The sequence below is a fragment of the Eretmochelys imbricata genome, chromosome 3 (assembly GCF_965152235.1).
Source record: "Eretmochelys imbricata isolate rEreImb1 chromosome 3, rEreImb1.hap1, whole genome shotgun sequence".
Classification (NCBI taxonomy): Eukaryota; Metazoa; Chordata; order Testudines; family Cheloniidae; genus Eretmochelys; species Eretmochelys imbricata.
Window position 1 is genome coordinate 126,053,991 of NC_135574.1, and position 17,361 is coordinate 126,071,351.

The following is a 17,361-nucleotide window of genomic DNA, read 5'->3' on the forward strand; positions in this document are numbered from 1 at the left end:
ACCTCATCTGGGACCTTATTCCATATCTTGTTTTGAGGGGAGATAATTTATCCAGTCAAAAGCAATAGGGCACCCACTCTGTTTGACTATATAATATTGGACTATAGCAGATGTGTCACATCATGCTGAAGTGGTAGGGTAGGAAGGCTGGTTGAATAGGTAGGGCACTGGGCCGAGACTCAGGAGACCAGAGTGCAATTCCTGGCTCAAACACAGTCCTCCTCTAGAATAACCTTGCACTAGTCTCTTGATCAACCCTGTGCCTCAGTTCCCCATCTGTAAATTGGGTAAATTTACCGCACAGGGGTGTTGAGGATAAAATCTAGTAATGATGGTAAGATGCTCAGATATATGATTATGAGGACGCTACAAATACTCAGATAAGATAAGGAAAAAGATACCTAAGGACTTTCTTTGGCATTTTGTGACTTACTAATAATATAACAAGGAAGTGATTTAAAAGGTTCATATATATGTTTTCAGTTAATTTATTCTCCTTAACTTACTTTTCTGGTTTTAGATCCCTGTAAATAATTCCAAGACTATGGAGGTGGTCTAAAGCCAAGGCCAGCTCAGCTAAGTAGAACTTGACATCCTCTTCGGTAAACATTACCTAGTCAGAAAGAAAAGAAGAACAAGTCTAATCACTGTTATGATAACAGATTGACTTGAATTCTCTAACTCAGGATTGCAAGAAAGACCATCATATCAGATTCAATTTGTCAGTATTTGTCTGTACTCACATTAACCCTCCTCATCAGGTTTTCCTGATTATATGACAAAATTCTGTTCATTCTGCTACATTTTCCTCTCCCTTAAATCATGCTGCTTTCATTCTTGTTTTTGGTCAGTTCAGCTGACATTACATACTACTATAAATCCGGGCTGAGCCCAGAAGTGAAAGTAAGCTGGTACTCCCTGGTATGGCGTACCGGCAAGAGCCGGTATGCTGTACCAGGGTGGATCGGCTTCCCCAGGCGCAATTTAAAGGGCCTGTGGCTCCTGGCAGTGGCTGGAGCTCCCGGCCCTTTAAATTGCTGCCAGATCCCTGTGGTAGCAGTGGTGGGGCTGGGGCAGCAATTTAAAGGGCCCTGGGCGGTAGCGGCGGCCGAGCCCTGGGCCCTTTAAATCGTCCCTGGAGCCCCGCTGCTGCTTCCCCAGGGCTCCGGCAGGCACCGAGGACGATTTAAAGGGCCTGGGGCAGTAGTGGCCGTCGGAGCCCAGTCCCCGGAGCCCTGCTGCCGGAGCCCTGGGGAAGCGGTGGCAGGGCTCTGGGGATAATTTAAAGGGCCCAGGGCTCCGGCCGCTGCTACCGCCCGGGGCCCTTTAAACCGCTGCCAGAGCCCCCGGCTGCTGCTGTTACCCCAGGGAGGGGGAAGGAGGCACTTGCCGGTACAGGGTGGGCCAGGGCTGGCTCTGACCTCCCCCAGCCCCACCCCTTCTGCCTGAGGCCCCGCCGCTTCCGGGGGCCAGAGCCGGCACCAGCCCAGCCCCCTACCGGTAAGTCACTAGACTTACTTTCACCCCTGGCTGAGCCATAGTCTATTGACGTCAATGGCAAAAAGTCAACAGTGCACAGCCAGGCTCTTAGTACCGCATATATCCTAGTTTACTAAAATGTTGGCATGTGGTTCCCAAATTCCCACAAGCTCAGATATGGACCTATTTTGTCTAAAAGTGAACTGAAATGCTTTGTGTTTTATAAAATGACTTATATTTAGTTCCAAAATATTAACAGAATATGCAGCATGTGTAGACTTAGGGCCCAATCACAAAAACACCCCACTGAAGTCAATAGGAGTTTTTCCACTGACTTCAGTGGGCTTGGGCTCTTACTTATGACAAGCTCCTCTTTTATTTACCTGCTGAGACATACGTTTGCTATCAGACCTCCCCCTGGTGACATGAGACACAGAACACAGTGAAAGGCACAGGCACAGGCAAAACACCTACAGGACCAGACATGGCTCCCCCACTAGGCTAGCCTGGGGCGACAGCAAACCCCTGGGAAGCCTGACTGCTAAGCTATGGCAACTGCAGGTACTGGCTGTGAGGCAGAACTCAGGGAGCTGAGCAGCAGCTGCAGTTTACCCAGCTGGCTGCTTCTGAAGCATCGCTTGGGGAGGTAGGATAATGCTGTCTTCTAGAGACATTCCTGGCAGCCAGCCAGGAGTTGTCTTCCTCCTGGTGGTGGTGGCTCAAGTCCTGGTCACGGTCAGACTTGTTCCTTTGGTGGCTGCAGCAGCTCTCACCACATCTCTAGGAGGGCGGGGAGCGGAGAGGAATATGTGGGAACCTGTGAGGAAGGAAGGGAATGGAGACAAGGAGAGATGCCCTTTCCAGGAGCAAGGAAGCAGGGAGAGGAGCCGGTACACAGATGAGACAGGTGAGAGAAGAACTGCTAGCACCAAAGGAAGGTGGTGTCTCTTGGTCTACTCAGACTTCCACCAGCTGCTGCAGGGGACAGTACTATCCACATTTTGTAGTACTATCACATCTCTTGTTGCCCGGTTAGCTTGCACAGTTGCCACACCCTGTGCCTTGGGTTCTGTCTCACAGCTGTGCCAATCCCCACCTCCAGTGCTAGCTGTTGCTTCTCTCCAGCAGCCAGACCCAGCATGCTACCATGTGCCCCAGGTAAACTCCTTGGGATTCTCTGCGGTCAGAGACTTGTAATCTCCAATGAGCTCAGCCAATGATGTCACTGGAATAACATCCTCTGCCACTGTCTCTACCAGATGCTAGGTAGAACCAAATTCGATCTAGAATTTAAAATAGTATAATATGTTTTAAAAAAACCCATTTGCTGTCATTGCTCCATGTGAATTTAAAAAGCCAATTTTCAGGCAAGAGCAATGCTTTAAGAATTTGGCTTGCATTATTCACATGCACCTTCTCTCTCTCTCTCTCCCCCCCTGCATTTGCACCCTCCACTTTGTCGTACCAGCTGTTTTTTTTTTACATTGTCTCACCGTGACTGGTGCAAGACCTTTCTCCCTGGCAGCCCCTGCCCCCATCGGCAGCTGTCCTGTGTCGGTCCTCCTCATTGACTCTCCCCCTCTTTTCAAATTTAATCTGAAAACAATTATTTCCTCATTTCTCTCTCATTCTCCCTGTCAGTTTTCTCTCCTCTGCTATTTTTTATCATGTAACTATATATCTATGGGGATTTAACTCTGGGAAGCAGTGTGGGATAAGGACTGTATGAAATGTTCTATTCAGACTAAAAGGTGCTGTATTATGAATAATGTATGTTTAACAAAAATAAAAAGTTACACAGGGAGAGAGAGTGAGAAGCCTGGATCACTCTTCTTTAAATTAAAGGAAAGATCATTGGAACTGAAGGATTAGTCACCATCTCTGGCCAGGGTTGGGGTAATGTAATTACTGGGACAAAAGGGCAGAGACAAAGTAGCATGGCTAACCTAGCATGACAAGGTGTCCTTGATCTTTCAGTGACCTCGTGAGGGGCCCTCACAACCTTGCTGCTTCTTGCCCAAGCAAGGCTTCTAGGAAAAGACCTTGCAGAGCCACTTAACAACCTTGGGTGAAATCTTGCCCCAGTGAAATCAATGGTAGTTTTGCCATTGACTACATTTGGGCCAGGATTTCACCCTTTGCATTTTTGTGCTAATTCCAAAGGGTTCAGAGTCAGCTCAAGGAGACTCTCCGATCTGGGAGCTAATCAGGGATAGATGAACTCAGTTACAGTAAGGAGGGACTAGGTTATTCCCATGAAAGAGAGAGACAGGAATTTTACTCACCAGAAGCCATGGCAGGGAACTCTGGGGGACCATAATGGCCACCCTGCTGGCCTGTTTGTTTTGAATGTTGGCCTTTACTTGAAGGAGTGCAGAGAGAGACTTCTGCAAAGTGTAAAATATCTGGTGAAGTAAACTGGAAAACCTGGAAGGGATTTTGGAATTTCAACCTGAGCTGCCTGTGAACTCTCTAGCCACCCAGAACCTGACCCTGCTACATGTGGTCACTGGAGCATAGGCTTCATAGAGTGTGGAATCTGGGTATATCTTTTCTCTCCAGATCACAGCCAGCAAGTGTCTCTTTTTAGCAATGAGTCCGGGGTTATTCTACCATGAGAAGGAACTAGCAATGATCTAACCGTTGGGAGTAAACTGTAATTACGTTTTCTATTAACACGATGCTCACGCTCTGTCAGGTATGTCACTTATCACACAATGTAGATACAAGTATTAAAAAAGATTTAGGGAAATTATAGCAAATTACAGCTCCAATTCAGTTACATAGAATGAAAATACACCCAGGGACACACACAAATTCTGAAAATAATCCTAGACATTATTTTGTGTTCTACCACACACAAAATCAATGGGCTTACCTCTTTGGAGAGTCTTGTGAAAAGGTCCCCTCCCCGTAGGAAATCTAGTATTAGATACAACTTTCCCTCTGTTTGAAATGCTGCATTAGAAAAGAATGGAGATGTTGGATGTTTTAAATCATTACAATGTCTCCAAAGAATGAATATTATTGATTAATTCTGCATTGTTCGCTAACTCTCCTACCATGTTAACACTTCACTTTTAGAATGGAATTATTTAAGACCTCTGCTGGACTAAGCAGTCTAGACCGTACTACAGGGAACAATCCTGTGTTAGCTGGGAGATGGAGATTTATTACTAATGAATTCTTTGCCATGCTTAGCACCTGGTCCCAGAGCTTGGGCTCCAGTCTGATCCTGAATGCCTACCCAGCAATTTTAGAACCCCGCAGCCTGAGCCCCACATGTCTAAGTCAGCTGATCTGTGCAGGCCTTTAATTACTGTGTAGATATACCTAATGAAGCTAAGGCTGCCTTCTATTGCACATTGCACAGGGTGAAGAGAAGAAAAGAGAGTAAAACTAGTCAGTGAGGCTCCCAGAATTGTGGAAGGAGAGAGCTACAGCTGTTCAAAATGCTCACAGAAGCCCCTTTGCACTAGCAATAGGACTCTTCAAGAATTCAGGGAGCTTGCTGGGCTAAGACAGGCAAATCTAGGGGGAAGCTGCTCTGTGTAACTGAAAGCATTGCAATAGTTTATCAGCATTGCAATAGTTACTCCTGGGGGAATTCTGTGCCAAAAAATTAAAAATTCTGCAAATTTTATTTGTCAAAATAATACAACATAATCATGCCAGTTTCAATTATTTTGGTAATTTATTTCAAAATACCTGTTGTCAAGTATGTGTGTAACAATACAGACACACACAAAAATTCCCCCAGGAGTAGAGTTAAAGAAATCCCTGTAACAACCCAGGTCCTGTTTCTCTGCTCCCTTCCCCCCTAGAGCCCAGCCAGGGGGCTAGATGCCCACAACCCCTCCCCCGTGAGTCCAGCCATGGTGCCCTCCTGCCAATACACCTAACCCCTCCTCCCAAGAGCACAGACATGGTCCCCCCAGCTCAGATACCACCCCCCAAGAGCCCAGCTGCAGGCCCTCTCCCCCCAGATACCCGCACCCTCTCCCACCCCGAGACGAGCCATTTTGCCCAGATACCCACACCCCCTTGCCTCAGAGCCCAGCTGCAAGACCCCCACCCTTGCCCAGATATCCACACACCCTCCCCACAGAGCCCAGCTGCAGGGCCTCCCCCTTGCCTAGATACCCGCACCCTCTCCCCCGAGACCAGACACCTGGTCCCCTCCCCCCCAAAGTCCAGGGATCCAGAGGGAGAAACAGCCTGATACTCAGTCCCAGGCTTGCACCTTCTCCTTCCATCAGGGTGTGTGGGGAACTGCAGCTGCCAGGAACCCTCTAGCTCTGCCCACTCCCCATGGCAGTGTCTTCTATGTGCGAGCTAGGCTCTGCTGGGTCCATCAGTACTTAGTGGCAGCCAGCAGCACTGCAGCCCATTTCTGTGGGGGAAAGGAAATTCTGTGCGGACGTTAATTTCTGCAACATTCTGCATTGCGCAGTGGCACAGAATTCCCCCAGGAGTAAATAGTTTATAGAAATTTAGTGAGTGCTATCAATTATTAATAGTTTTTGGAAACAAGAGAATCTAATAATCAAACTGTTTGCTGAAGAGGGGTGATAGAACTGGCCTATACATCTTTGTTATCCCACCAACACCCCCCTAGTAACACCATCATTACATTACACCTTGTATCAAATTTGTTTTGACAGAGGCGTAGCAAAGCCCTCCCCCTCATGCTGAAGTTTTCCTGTGATATAAGGAAAATGAAGTCCATAACTGAGTGGAAATGGGGTAGTATTTAGCAAAGTGGCATTCTTATGAAATGACACAGATCCAATTACAATCCCAAAACACATGTACGAGTGAATCCGAATTCCATTTTATTATAGTTACCATAATGAAGCTTGACTATGAAAGGATGATTCACTTCTGCCAAAATATCTCTCTCCATTTTCGATCGCACCCGATCCCGAACTATAAGAGAGAGAACAATAAGAACAGCAATCAGTTAAGAGGCAGCATGGTGCACTGGAGAGAGCATTGAACTGGGACTCGGGAGATTTTGATTCTAGTCCTGACTCTGCCACTGGCCTGCTGTGGGACCTGGGCGAGTCACTTCACCTTCCCTACCTCTCTCCCTGCCCTTACCGCCTGTCTAGTTTCTGTAGATAGTAAGCTCCTGTAGATAGTAAGAGACTGTCTCTTTCTCTGCATTTGTACAATGACGTACTAATCTTGGCTGAGCTGTGAGGCACTAAGGCAATATAAACAATAGGAAGATTAAGGTTTACAAAAAAGAATTTTAATATAAAATAAAGCTATATAAACTCAATATCTAATTTAAAAATAAATAGAATATAACAGCAACTGACCATGGCAAGTTAATCAAGAGACTATGGTAGGTTAATCTTGCGTGCATTTAAGCATACTTGTGCTGTGCTGATATTAGCAATAAGGATGACTCATTGAATACCTGGATGTGGTTTAGATTAAATATTTTGAGCTCCCAATCAGATACAATTAGTAAAAAGGAAAAGTCTATGGCTGAGGCAAAAGAGACAACTATTATCTTCATCTGCAGAGACAATTACTGCAGGGCAGAAGCAAGTGTAATGATTTTTTTATGGATCAGATGAATGAAGAATAAGAGAAAAAATAATTACAGATGTGAATAGGGTTCAGGCTAATCAAGACTGAAACCAAAGTTCACCTAGTAACGGATTTTAATAGAATTTCACAAAACCAAGCTGGGTTCCACGTTTCAGATTAACATCCCTTGATCCTAAAGATGTATTTTATTCTTGATCACGGTTTTACTGATTTTCTAATAAAGTTGTTTAGGTTTATTGTTTCTTCTCCTTGTACCACATTATTTATTCATCTCTCAGCTGCAGCACCCACCCACTGGGTTATGAGTCTATTTTAGTCAATAATGCATGAGACCTCACTGCGGTTCTGTTGTCACATGTACGTGTGTTGGGTGTATTGATAAATGGGAGGTCAAAAGCTGAGTGCCTCCAACACCCAAGTAATGAATATATTACAGTGCAATGACACATTCTTCTGTACAACTGTGCTTTTAAAATTGTTGGTTTGTAGACACTGGTCCAAACCAAAATTTCAGATATGAAAACCCTTGAATGTTGGAAAAATGTGGGTCTCTAGCTATTTTAATGTTTTATTTAAGACAGGACCCATATAAGCATGATTTTATAATCCTCAGCCATTCACATTGCTTCCTCAATTCAAGCCATTTTGCAGTAAAATCCAAGCACATCAAGGCCCAAATTCCATACCATGTGCAAAGATGGCATATCATATAGTCATGCAGTGCAAAGCTAGGCAGGGGCATACATTTCTCATGTTGCACATGCAATACACCACAAGTCACGTACCCAGTGTAGGAATGCTTGGGGTAGAGACTGCTACACCCTTCTGCATAAAATATTTACTATTTCAATCAAATGGATATACTGTGAGGAGTGCTTCCTGAAGTCTAGCTATGCCAAATGCAGGCAACCTCCCAAAACATTCACGTAAGCCATGCATCAGCCCCGAGGCACAACATCCCCAAGTGACAGGGTAGAGAGGTAGAAGTGGGCAGAAGCAGAAGTGGTTTGTTACCCACCATGGGTAACAGTATAAATCAGCTGTAAAGCTCTCGCGCCATCATAGACAAAGAAAGGCCACCCAGCTATGCTCACCACACCAACCATACCCCTATACTGCTTGGTGCTTGACAGTAGTGCTGCGCTGACATTTTTTTACATCACATTATAAAAAGCTTTGGTTTTAAGTTATTTTAGACATTAGTTTGAGGGCATTCGAATGTAGCCGCAGAGGTGATATTTGTGATGTGTGTTCATGTGCATCACATCTGCGTGGCTATAGCCACGAACAATGGCAGGACTCCCTCACCCCATTGGGCATTTCTCCTGACACCTTGTTAGGGTGTTGTGGTTTTAGGTGAGCGCCTGTTGTGCTGGTGAGAACACGGAGGGAGGTGCTGTATCAGGATAGTGCTATATGAGGAATGGGATATTACAATAGGATGGTGGCACTAAGTGGTGGTGGTGGGGGGGATACTGTTTGCGAGTGAAGAGGCAATTGAAATGGGTCTGAGGAGCAACATGTATAAGGGATTTCAGCATCAAAGTCATCTGCCCCTTGACCACAGTTCTTAGTAGTCAGTATTTCTGGGGACTGCGGATCTGTAATCCTTTTTAGTCTTCATAAGAAAACGTCTGTTCTGAAAACGGATTTCGGGCTTTGGCAGGCAACACTGGACGTAACCCGGTTACATGTTGTGTGATTATCTCTGTGCCACATTTAACAGTCCCCACTGGGCCTATCTGGCTCAGCTAATTATATCTAATTCACCAAGGTGGTGGTTACACATTTTGGGACTTCATTAGCCTGTCATGATGGTATGCCATCTGCCTCCCCACATGGAGACAGAAGCTGTAGCATGCCCATGTGATATTGAGGAGAGTGTTATGTCTCCATATAACATGCTCCACAGCTTCTCTGATATCTTGGCCTGATGACCCCTTTTTACATATCCTTCTAACCTCCCATTCCCTATCCAGGGGCAACTAAAAAGACTGCTGTGGCACACAGGTACTTCAGTGGTTACAGAGTGACCGATAGGTGGGTGATATGCTCTCTCTGCTCCTGTGCATTACATATTTCCTGGCATGGGTGCCCTTAGGACAGCAATTATGTGGGTCCACTTCTGGCATCCTGATGTCATAGCATCTGTTATTTAGTCCATTGCTCAGATGCCTTCTCACATTCTATGGCAAAGCAGATCCATCTCTATTCTCCTCCTCCTGTATCACCTCTCTGTTGCTTCAGTGCCTCTGGGCTGTGCATGCTTTTAAATTTATGTTTCCTTCTATGGCTAACATTCTTCAGGGTGGAGACAGCTGATGGTTTGCTGTTCCATTTTGAATATCTGTAAGGCCCTATCACCATAGTATTTATATGCCATACAAGGCTATGGGCAGCATAAATCAAGAGACACTCCCTCTCTCCTCCAGCCCACACCCTAGGCAGGTTTTCTGGTTGTGGGGGAAGATCAGGTTTTCTCTCTCTCTCATCCCGGCATTTGCCATATGCTCAAGCTCTTCTTGCTCCATTTTTGATGTAGGTGGGAGCTGGTGTTGATGTGGAAAGGCCCTCCTGAAGAGGGTCAAGCTTTGACTTAGTTTGAGCTCCTCTAACAAAATCTTCCCCAGGTGGGGCCCTATATATGAAAATGCTCTGCCCACTGCATTCTACAATTTTGTGCTTGTGTCCAGGACTGGCCTCAAAACTTTTAGTGCCTGCATCGTAACATGTAGGGAGCCAGCATAAATCGGTGACATTTATTGATTGTCTGTGAGTCAACTCTGGCTCAGTCATTCCAGATTGCTGGGTCCTGGTCACTCCAGGATTATTCTCCAGATCCTATAGGGAGAGATTAGTAGGGTCTGACTATGTGGCTGGATGCGAGGGGTGAAGATGCCTGGCCCAGTGAACCAAAAAAGCACTGATGTGTGTATTTGGAACAATTATGGATACCTCCTATTGTCTACGTCGTTACATGGGGGTGCGTAACTTTGTACTTTCCTTTGCTGGATCAGCTGGCATAGGAGACAACTTTCATCATCCTAAATTCAGTCAAACTTATTTATGAGGAGGACCTATTCATATGGATTGCATTACTCTGTCATCCCAGAAGGCTTAGCTTCCCGTGCTGTGGTTCACTTCAGTGTTGTCCCCTCACTTGGCTATATAGAAGGGTCTGCTGCTGAACAAATATTTACTCCAGGCTTTTGAGAGGGCTATGCTGTCTAGGCTGCACAATTCCTACCCCTCTTTTGGTACTGGCAGGGGATTGTTTAGCTGTCCAAACCCTATCTCCAGCGCCTAACAGCCCCTTTGGGATTTGTATCTTCTATAGAGGTTTAAGTGCAGTGTGTACAGGAAGCAGGAATGTATAGTGTTTTGGCAGGTGATATGCATACTAACAGATGTTGTTTACTTATCTGCATAAACAGTTTGTTCACTGGAAATGGTGCCCAGTTGCTGAACTCTTAGTGACAGGAAAGCTTTTGTCTTGTATATCCAGTATTGGATTTTGCCTCTCAACTTTAAGCTACATACCAGAGATGGAGAGAGTACAACCTAGAGCTGGGCTTCCCAAACTACGGTAGGCAATCTTGGTGTTCCGTCAGTTCACTTCACAAGTTTTTAACATGGTGCCATGTGAACCAAGAAAGTGTGGAAACTGCTGGCCCAAAGGAATAGGTATAGGGCTGAGATTCAGGAAGTCTTGAATGCTAATCCTGGCTGTGCCACTGACTCACTTGTCCAACCTAGGATAAATAAATTATCTATAAATTACTTCTGTGAGCCTTGGGGGATGTGAAACAGAAGTGACTACACTGTCATATCCTACAACAATGGAGAAAGTGTATGCCAGCTTGCAATAAAAGTGATCCACATTTGAATGAGTCCATTTAATATGACAGGGTTGGGACGGGAGGAGAAACTTTTTTTTTCTTCTTAAAAGTGGATTTTTAGCTAGACAGTTGGTGTAGTTTTCCTAGCCACAAGGGACTGAAGTGAAAGAGAAGAGAAAGAAGATTAATACAAAGTGTATTGCACTGGTAAAAAGAAGTTCCAACTCTAGAGACGATCAGTTGCGATTTTTCCCCCCTAAGAAAATTAAACCAAAAATACCCATCCCTTCTTGCTGAGTGATTTGCTGACATCAAATCCGGTCAAGAGTTAGAGAAGAAAAAATATTAAATTTTCAACAGATGTGCCTTAGGCTAAAGGCATGCCATAGCTAGCGAAGTTACGTTGCTAACTATGGACTCTGTCAAATCAGAAGGGCCTTCCTTAATGTAGAAGCCACAGAATGTCTACCAATTCAGCAGGAAGTTGGGCTAACTCAATGGGAACCTTTAATTAAGCAAATTGGGGCATAGATGATCTGCAACGATAGATATTATAGAGGTGATACGGTAATTTCCCCATTAAAATACTGATTAAAATTGGTAGGTAATTTAGCACAAAAATGAGGAGACTTTCTTAAGTGCTCCTGATTAGATCTCTGGAGTAATATCCTGGCTCTACTGAGGTCAAGGGGGTTTTGCCATTGACTTCAGTCGGGCAAAGATGTCCTCTGGATTCTTAGATTAGTTTGGCCGAATGCTACCCTTAAAATGGTGCTGTTCTTGTCCCTATGCAGTTTATCAGCCTTGAAGACTATGGACATTTTGGGGGGGGGGGGCGGGGGAGGGTGTCTACATCTCTCTAATTTGGAGGAGTTGATGTTTGTACTGTAGGTCACTGGAAAAGTCATTTAAATTTTTTTGGCAGTAAGGTTTTGAATTTTGCCAATTAATTATTTTAATTAACAAGTACATAAGCAAATAAATGCAATATAATTTAGTAGATCTGTAAAAACTATATTAATTTAGAAAGAAAAAAGTAATATTAACATATAGGGAAGGTTAATAAAATTAAATAGTATTTGTTCTAAACTGTAACTTGTCATTGTTTGTTTGATGGATAGCTTTGCAAGAGAAAAAGTGTGAGTGAGGGGAAAGAGGGATGAGAGGGAAGGTCATGGGTACTATAGTTTCTGCTCATAGTGGGAGCTATAATTACATTAGAACCTCAGAGTTAGGAAAACCTCGGGAATGGAGGTTGTTCATAACTCAAATGTTCGTAACTCTGAACAAAACGTCATGGCTGTTCTTTCAAAAGTTTACAACTGAACATTGATTTAATACAACTTTGAAACTTTACTATGCAGCAGAAGAATGCTGTGTTTCCTTTTTTTATAAGTATTTTAAGTTTAATACAATTTTATATTGTATTTGTTTTTTTTTCCCTTGGTCTCCGCTGCTGCCTGATTGCGTACTTCTGGTCCAAATGAGGTGTCTGGTCAGTTCGTAACACTGATGTTTTACTGTAATGCAGTGTTCTAAAACAACAACATTTAACTCCTCCTTAGTTGCTCAGACCTTTGTCAAACCAGTTTTTCTTGGGCTGACACTTTCCCCATGCTTGACCCTAGCCTGAAGGTGAATTTATTTGAAAGGTATGAACAAAACCAGCTGAACTATTTTTGAGTTACACAATCATGGAAAAAAGCCATAATTTGCTCATATGTTCCAAACCACAATTTTATTTTCTGTTTGTGTTACTCAGAAAAAACGGATGAAGCTACAAACATCAAGCTTACGTGTTCAGTAGTCTTTATTGTGGGAGAAAAATCACATTTGAAGAAACTTGGTTCAGTAGTTAAGTTACAGGGCTCAATTTTACTTTGCTTGCTTCTGCCAACTTAAAACAGGGTGGCAAGGTGGCCACAAGCTCACATGCAAGGTGGGTAGCCACTAGCTGGGCATTGCTGTCTTCAAACTGAGTGGTGCCAGCCAGAGAGGTGGTGTGCACCAGGAAGCTGGGGTATGTGCACGTTTGCTCTGTCCCTGCAGCAATCTATACTGCAAGGGCTCTTAAGGAACCCTGGAATCTCCAAGGGAAGGAAATAAGCCCTGCCCTCCCACAAGGGATGAAACCCACCTAGTGCACAGCAAGCATCATGAAATGCGCCTGCCTGTGCCAGCTGGGGTAAGTGTGGCACTTGGCCATTTAACATGAGTTTTCTCATGACTGCTAGAATTTTCCACTTACTCGTCTCCTCCAATGCCTCAGTTAAAGAAGTTAAAAATGTATGTTGAGATAGAGTCAAGAAGGGGGTGCTTGTTATGGTCATCTCAGTATTCCTGGGTTAAGGAGTTCTGAACTGAGTTAAGAATTCTCCCCACCACTAAAATCCATGCAAGGATCTCATGTTTGAGAGATCTGAGAGGGAATGTTCAAGCCTATACATTTTGTGTTAGTGCTAAGCAGCAAGCATTTCAGACTGCTGGTGACAAGGGATTCAATGAAAAAAAGAGCAAGTGACCTGAGTCTGTCTTTAAGGGAGTTGTCAGGGCACCTAAAATTGCGGACTCCTGATTTAACAGTCAGATACTTAAATATGTGATACTTGGACCACAAAAACAATTTAATTTTTCTGGGGAGCAACTCTGGTGGTGGCTTCATGGCCGAAATACCAGGGATTCAAGTGGGGATGTCCAGAACTAAAAGCATGAGCAACTACAGTTTATCCTAAAGAGACAAGCCTTCTGTAGCAGGAGGTTGTAACAACTTATCTCCTTTGTAAATTGGCAGAGAGGGGGACTTATAACACAAACTCACCAGGGCATTAACACTGTTATGTCATGGGCACTGTTATGTCACAGTGGAAAACATTTTCTGTGAATATTTGTTCAAATTCAAAACTTAAACGATCATAACCTTCGTGTGTGCATTTTCCATTGATATCTGAAAAGCTGAGCCTTACTAACAGAAGGGATCCTTGAAAATAGCTTCCCAAAGCACATTCCACATTGTATATTTAACTATAAAGTTCACAATTCACACTGGGTAAAATTTTCAGAAGCACCTATGTGATTTAGGAACCTAAATCCCATTTTCAAAAGGGATCTTGGGCCACATTTTTAAAGGTATTCAGACACTCCGTATGAATTTCAAGAGTGCCTTGGTACCTAACTTCCATTACCTTATGCAACTAAAAAATGCTCACAAGAAGCTGTTTTTGAGCTAATTGTATAAGAAAATGTGTGAACATATGATTCATTATGAGTTTCACAATCTACTCACAAACATTCTGTGAAAAGAGACAAAATTGAATAGATAAATAATTTGTTACAAATTTGCTGATCTCTACCCTTATTAAAATTGGATAAGAAATGTCTCTACTCAGCAAGCAGAGAGAGAGTACAAATTAACTAAGAAACTCAATTCTTACCATGTTGTACTGAGATTATTAAGGAAGGGTAACATACAGAAAATGACCAAAACAAAGATGGGAACTAGAAGACATGCTAATGTAGGTGATTGGGGGGTAAGGGTAAATCAACATTTGTTAAATGAAGGAAACTAATAGTCAGATTCTGCCATCCATTATCTCCTCCACACCCCTAGATCTCAATGCAGTTGCACAGATGTTACAAAGAGGAGAACTGACTCAAACTTAGGGACATATGTTTCAATTTCAAGGTTCTAAGAGCGTATTACCAAGTACGCAGTGTAGTTGTAGCCCTGTTAGTCCCAGAATATCAGAGAGAAGGTGGGTGAGGTGCTATCTTTTATTGGACCAGCTTTTCTGTTGGTTAGAGAGACAAGCTTATGAGCCACACAGGACTCTTCGTCATATCTGGGTAGACCTCTGAGTGGCTCGAAAGCTTGTCTCTCTCACTAACAGAGAATTTGGTCCAATAAAAGGGCTTGTCTATATTTATGCTGCGATCGATGCAGTGGTGTCAATTTAGCAGGTCTGGTGAAGACCTGCTATGTCGATGGCAGAGCACTCTTCCATAGACTCCTGTACTCCAGCTCCCCAAGAAGAATGAGGTAAGTCAGAGGGAGAGCATCTCCCATTGACAGTGCCGTGTAGACACCGCTGTAAATCGATCTAAGGTACATTGACTTCAGCTACATAACCTTCAGTTAACTCACCCACCTTGTCTCTTTCGTATTACAGAGTGGCAGGCAATACAGAATAGTGGACACAGAAGTAAAGCTATTTAAGGAATTTTCTTCAATTTTTTTTTTAAGTGCAGTCTATTGCATTTGAAGGAAACAATTTAGAGAACTAGATTCTAATCTCAGATATGCATGCATGTCATGGAAGATAAACTAGATGCACAGCAGCTGATTCTGCAAAATACAAAGCAATATAGGCTTCCTAACCAAGATCAGAATCTGGCTTTATTGGTTGTGCTTTGAAAAAAAATATGCATTACTCTTGCTCCACTATCTTGTAGATGGAGAATCACACTAAAGATACGCAGGGCCGGCTCTAGGCGTTAGCAAAACAAGCAGGTGCTTGGGGCAGTACGGTTCTAGGGGCGGCATGGTCGGCGCTGCCCCAGCTCATGTCCGCCTGCTCCCCTGAATGCACTGCCGCTGCTCCGCTTCTCCCCCTGCCCCCTCCCAGGCTTGCTGCGCGCAAAACAGCTGTTTCGCGCAGCGAGGGAGGGAGGAGAAGCCAAGCGGCGGTGTGCTTGGGGACGCGGTGGGGGTGGAGTGGAGGTGAGCTGGGGTGGGGAGCGGTTCCTCTACCCCGCTGTTACTTCCTGTGCTCTCCCCCCCTCACCCTCGCTCACCTCCGTTCTGCCTCTCCCTTGCTGAGAGGGAGGGGGGAGAAGTGGAGTGGCAGCATGTTCAAGGGAGCAGGCGGAGTGGAGGTGAACTAGGGCAGGGGGGAGCCGCAGGAAGCAATGGGGGGGGGGGGAAATGCGGCAGGCCTGGGGGAGGTGGCAGGGCCGGGGATTTGGGGAAAGGGTTAGGAAGGAGCGGAGTTGGGGTGGGTGGGCATTAAAAAAAAAGCGGGGGGCGGCCAAAATTTTTTTTGCTTGGGGTCGCAAAAATCCTAGAGTTGGCCCTGAAGATACGTCTTCACCGAAAAATAAAAAGAAATGTATTCTTAATCTTTAATTCGGGTTAGCAAACCGAAGTGGCTAATTTAAGTTAAAAATAGCAATAAAGACGAGGCAATTCTGATATTTTATCTTGCATTGGCACAGCAGCTTGAGTTCTCCTTTAGACTTGAATTTGAGCTCCTATTTAAGTTAAAACCAGAGTTGCCTTATCTTTGTATTACCTTATCATCATAGGGACCTGTTAGAATATGCAGAACCCCCCTCCCCGCAAGCTATACTATTGTCACCTGAATAACGAAGCATAATGGCAATGGCTTGTGCAGAATGCCATTGAACATTTCCTAGAGGACTGGCTACTTTTCTGGGAGAAAGACTTCCCACCCCCCGAAATGTGGAATCTTTAGAGATGAGAAAAGAGAAATAAAAAGTGAGCTTTGGTACTTAAGCTTAGAGCTGTGGCTGCACAGAAACAACCAGATAGAGAGAATCAAGACATTCTTTCTTAAAGGGCACTCAGAAAAATCAATAATGTCTCAGGCTGTACTTTAAGAACTCAAGTTCAGGTAATGGCAATTTTTTCCCTCTAAATATTGTTCTTACATAAACCAACACATTCCACTTTTAGGAAATCTTTTTAATTTATTTATTTTTTAAGTCAGCTATCCATAGACAAATGATATCCTTGAGTGCTTGGACTTACTTTATGGGTTGGAAGAAAAGATGTCTTGAAAATATCTCAAAATGTCTGATTATATTTTTCACTTATAGCATATATCACCACCTTTTTATGAGGCTCTCAAAGCACTTTACAAACATTAATTAATCTTACATTATCACTACGAGGCAGCTATCCTTGTTTTATAAACAGGGAAACCGAGGCACTGACAGATTTAGTGGCATGTCCAAAGCCACACAACAAATCAGTGTCAAGATCAGGAAGAGAGTCCAGGTTTTCTCCTCTACGGCTCTAATCACTGGACAAAACACCATCATTTTGCAAAGTTCTTTATCAGAAATGTTATTGAAAATGAAAGTAAGCTTATTACGAAAGTAATTTAAATCCATAAAAAAATTAAAGGATAAAATATCACATTTGCAATGAAAAGAAAAAAATCCCTATGCAGAGACATCATTTTAAATGTCCACACACACACACACACACACACACACTGCCTCCTCACGTGCAATATACCTAAAGTTCCTCAGCGGGCCAAATTGTGTGCTGACATTCACCACATGCAATACCAATGAGTGCAATTGTTGTTGGATATCTAGGAGCACGTTAATAAAAAGACTGATGAAGAAGAGAGAAATCTGCCAGTCATCAGGAGAGGAGAAAACCTCAGGATAACAAAATTGTACACATGGATATTCATGAAATGTGTCTTTCTATTCTACACTAACAAACAAT

At 43.8% G+C, this 17,361-nt stretch overlaps 1 protein-coding gene across 2 annotated transcripts in view; it reads right to left on the bottom strand.

The window, feature by feature from the left end:
* The window catches only part of RPS6KA2 (ribosomal protein S6 kinase A2), a 469,430-nt gene that overhangs the window by 108,741 nt on the left and 343,328 nt on the right, over positions 1-17,361 (bottom strand). For both annotated transcript variants that reach the window (XM_077811814.1, XM_077811815.1), the window contains 3 exons: positions 6,328-6,408; positions 4,358-4,437; positions 507-613 (listed from right to left, as the gene is read on the bottom strand). In XM_077811814.1, the coding sequence (XP_077667940.1) occupies positions 507-613; positions 4,358-4,437; positions 6,328-6,408 (268 nt within the window). The remainder of the gene's footprint in view (positions 1-506; positions 614-4,357; positions 4,438-6,327; positions 6,409-17,361) is intronic.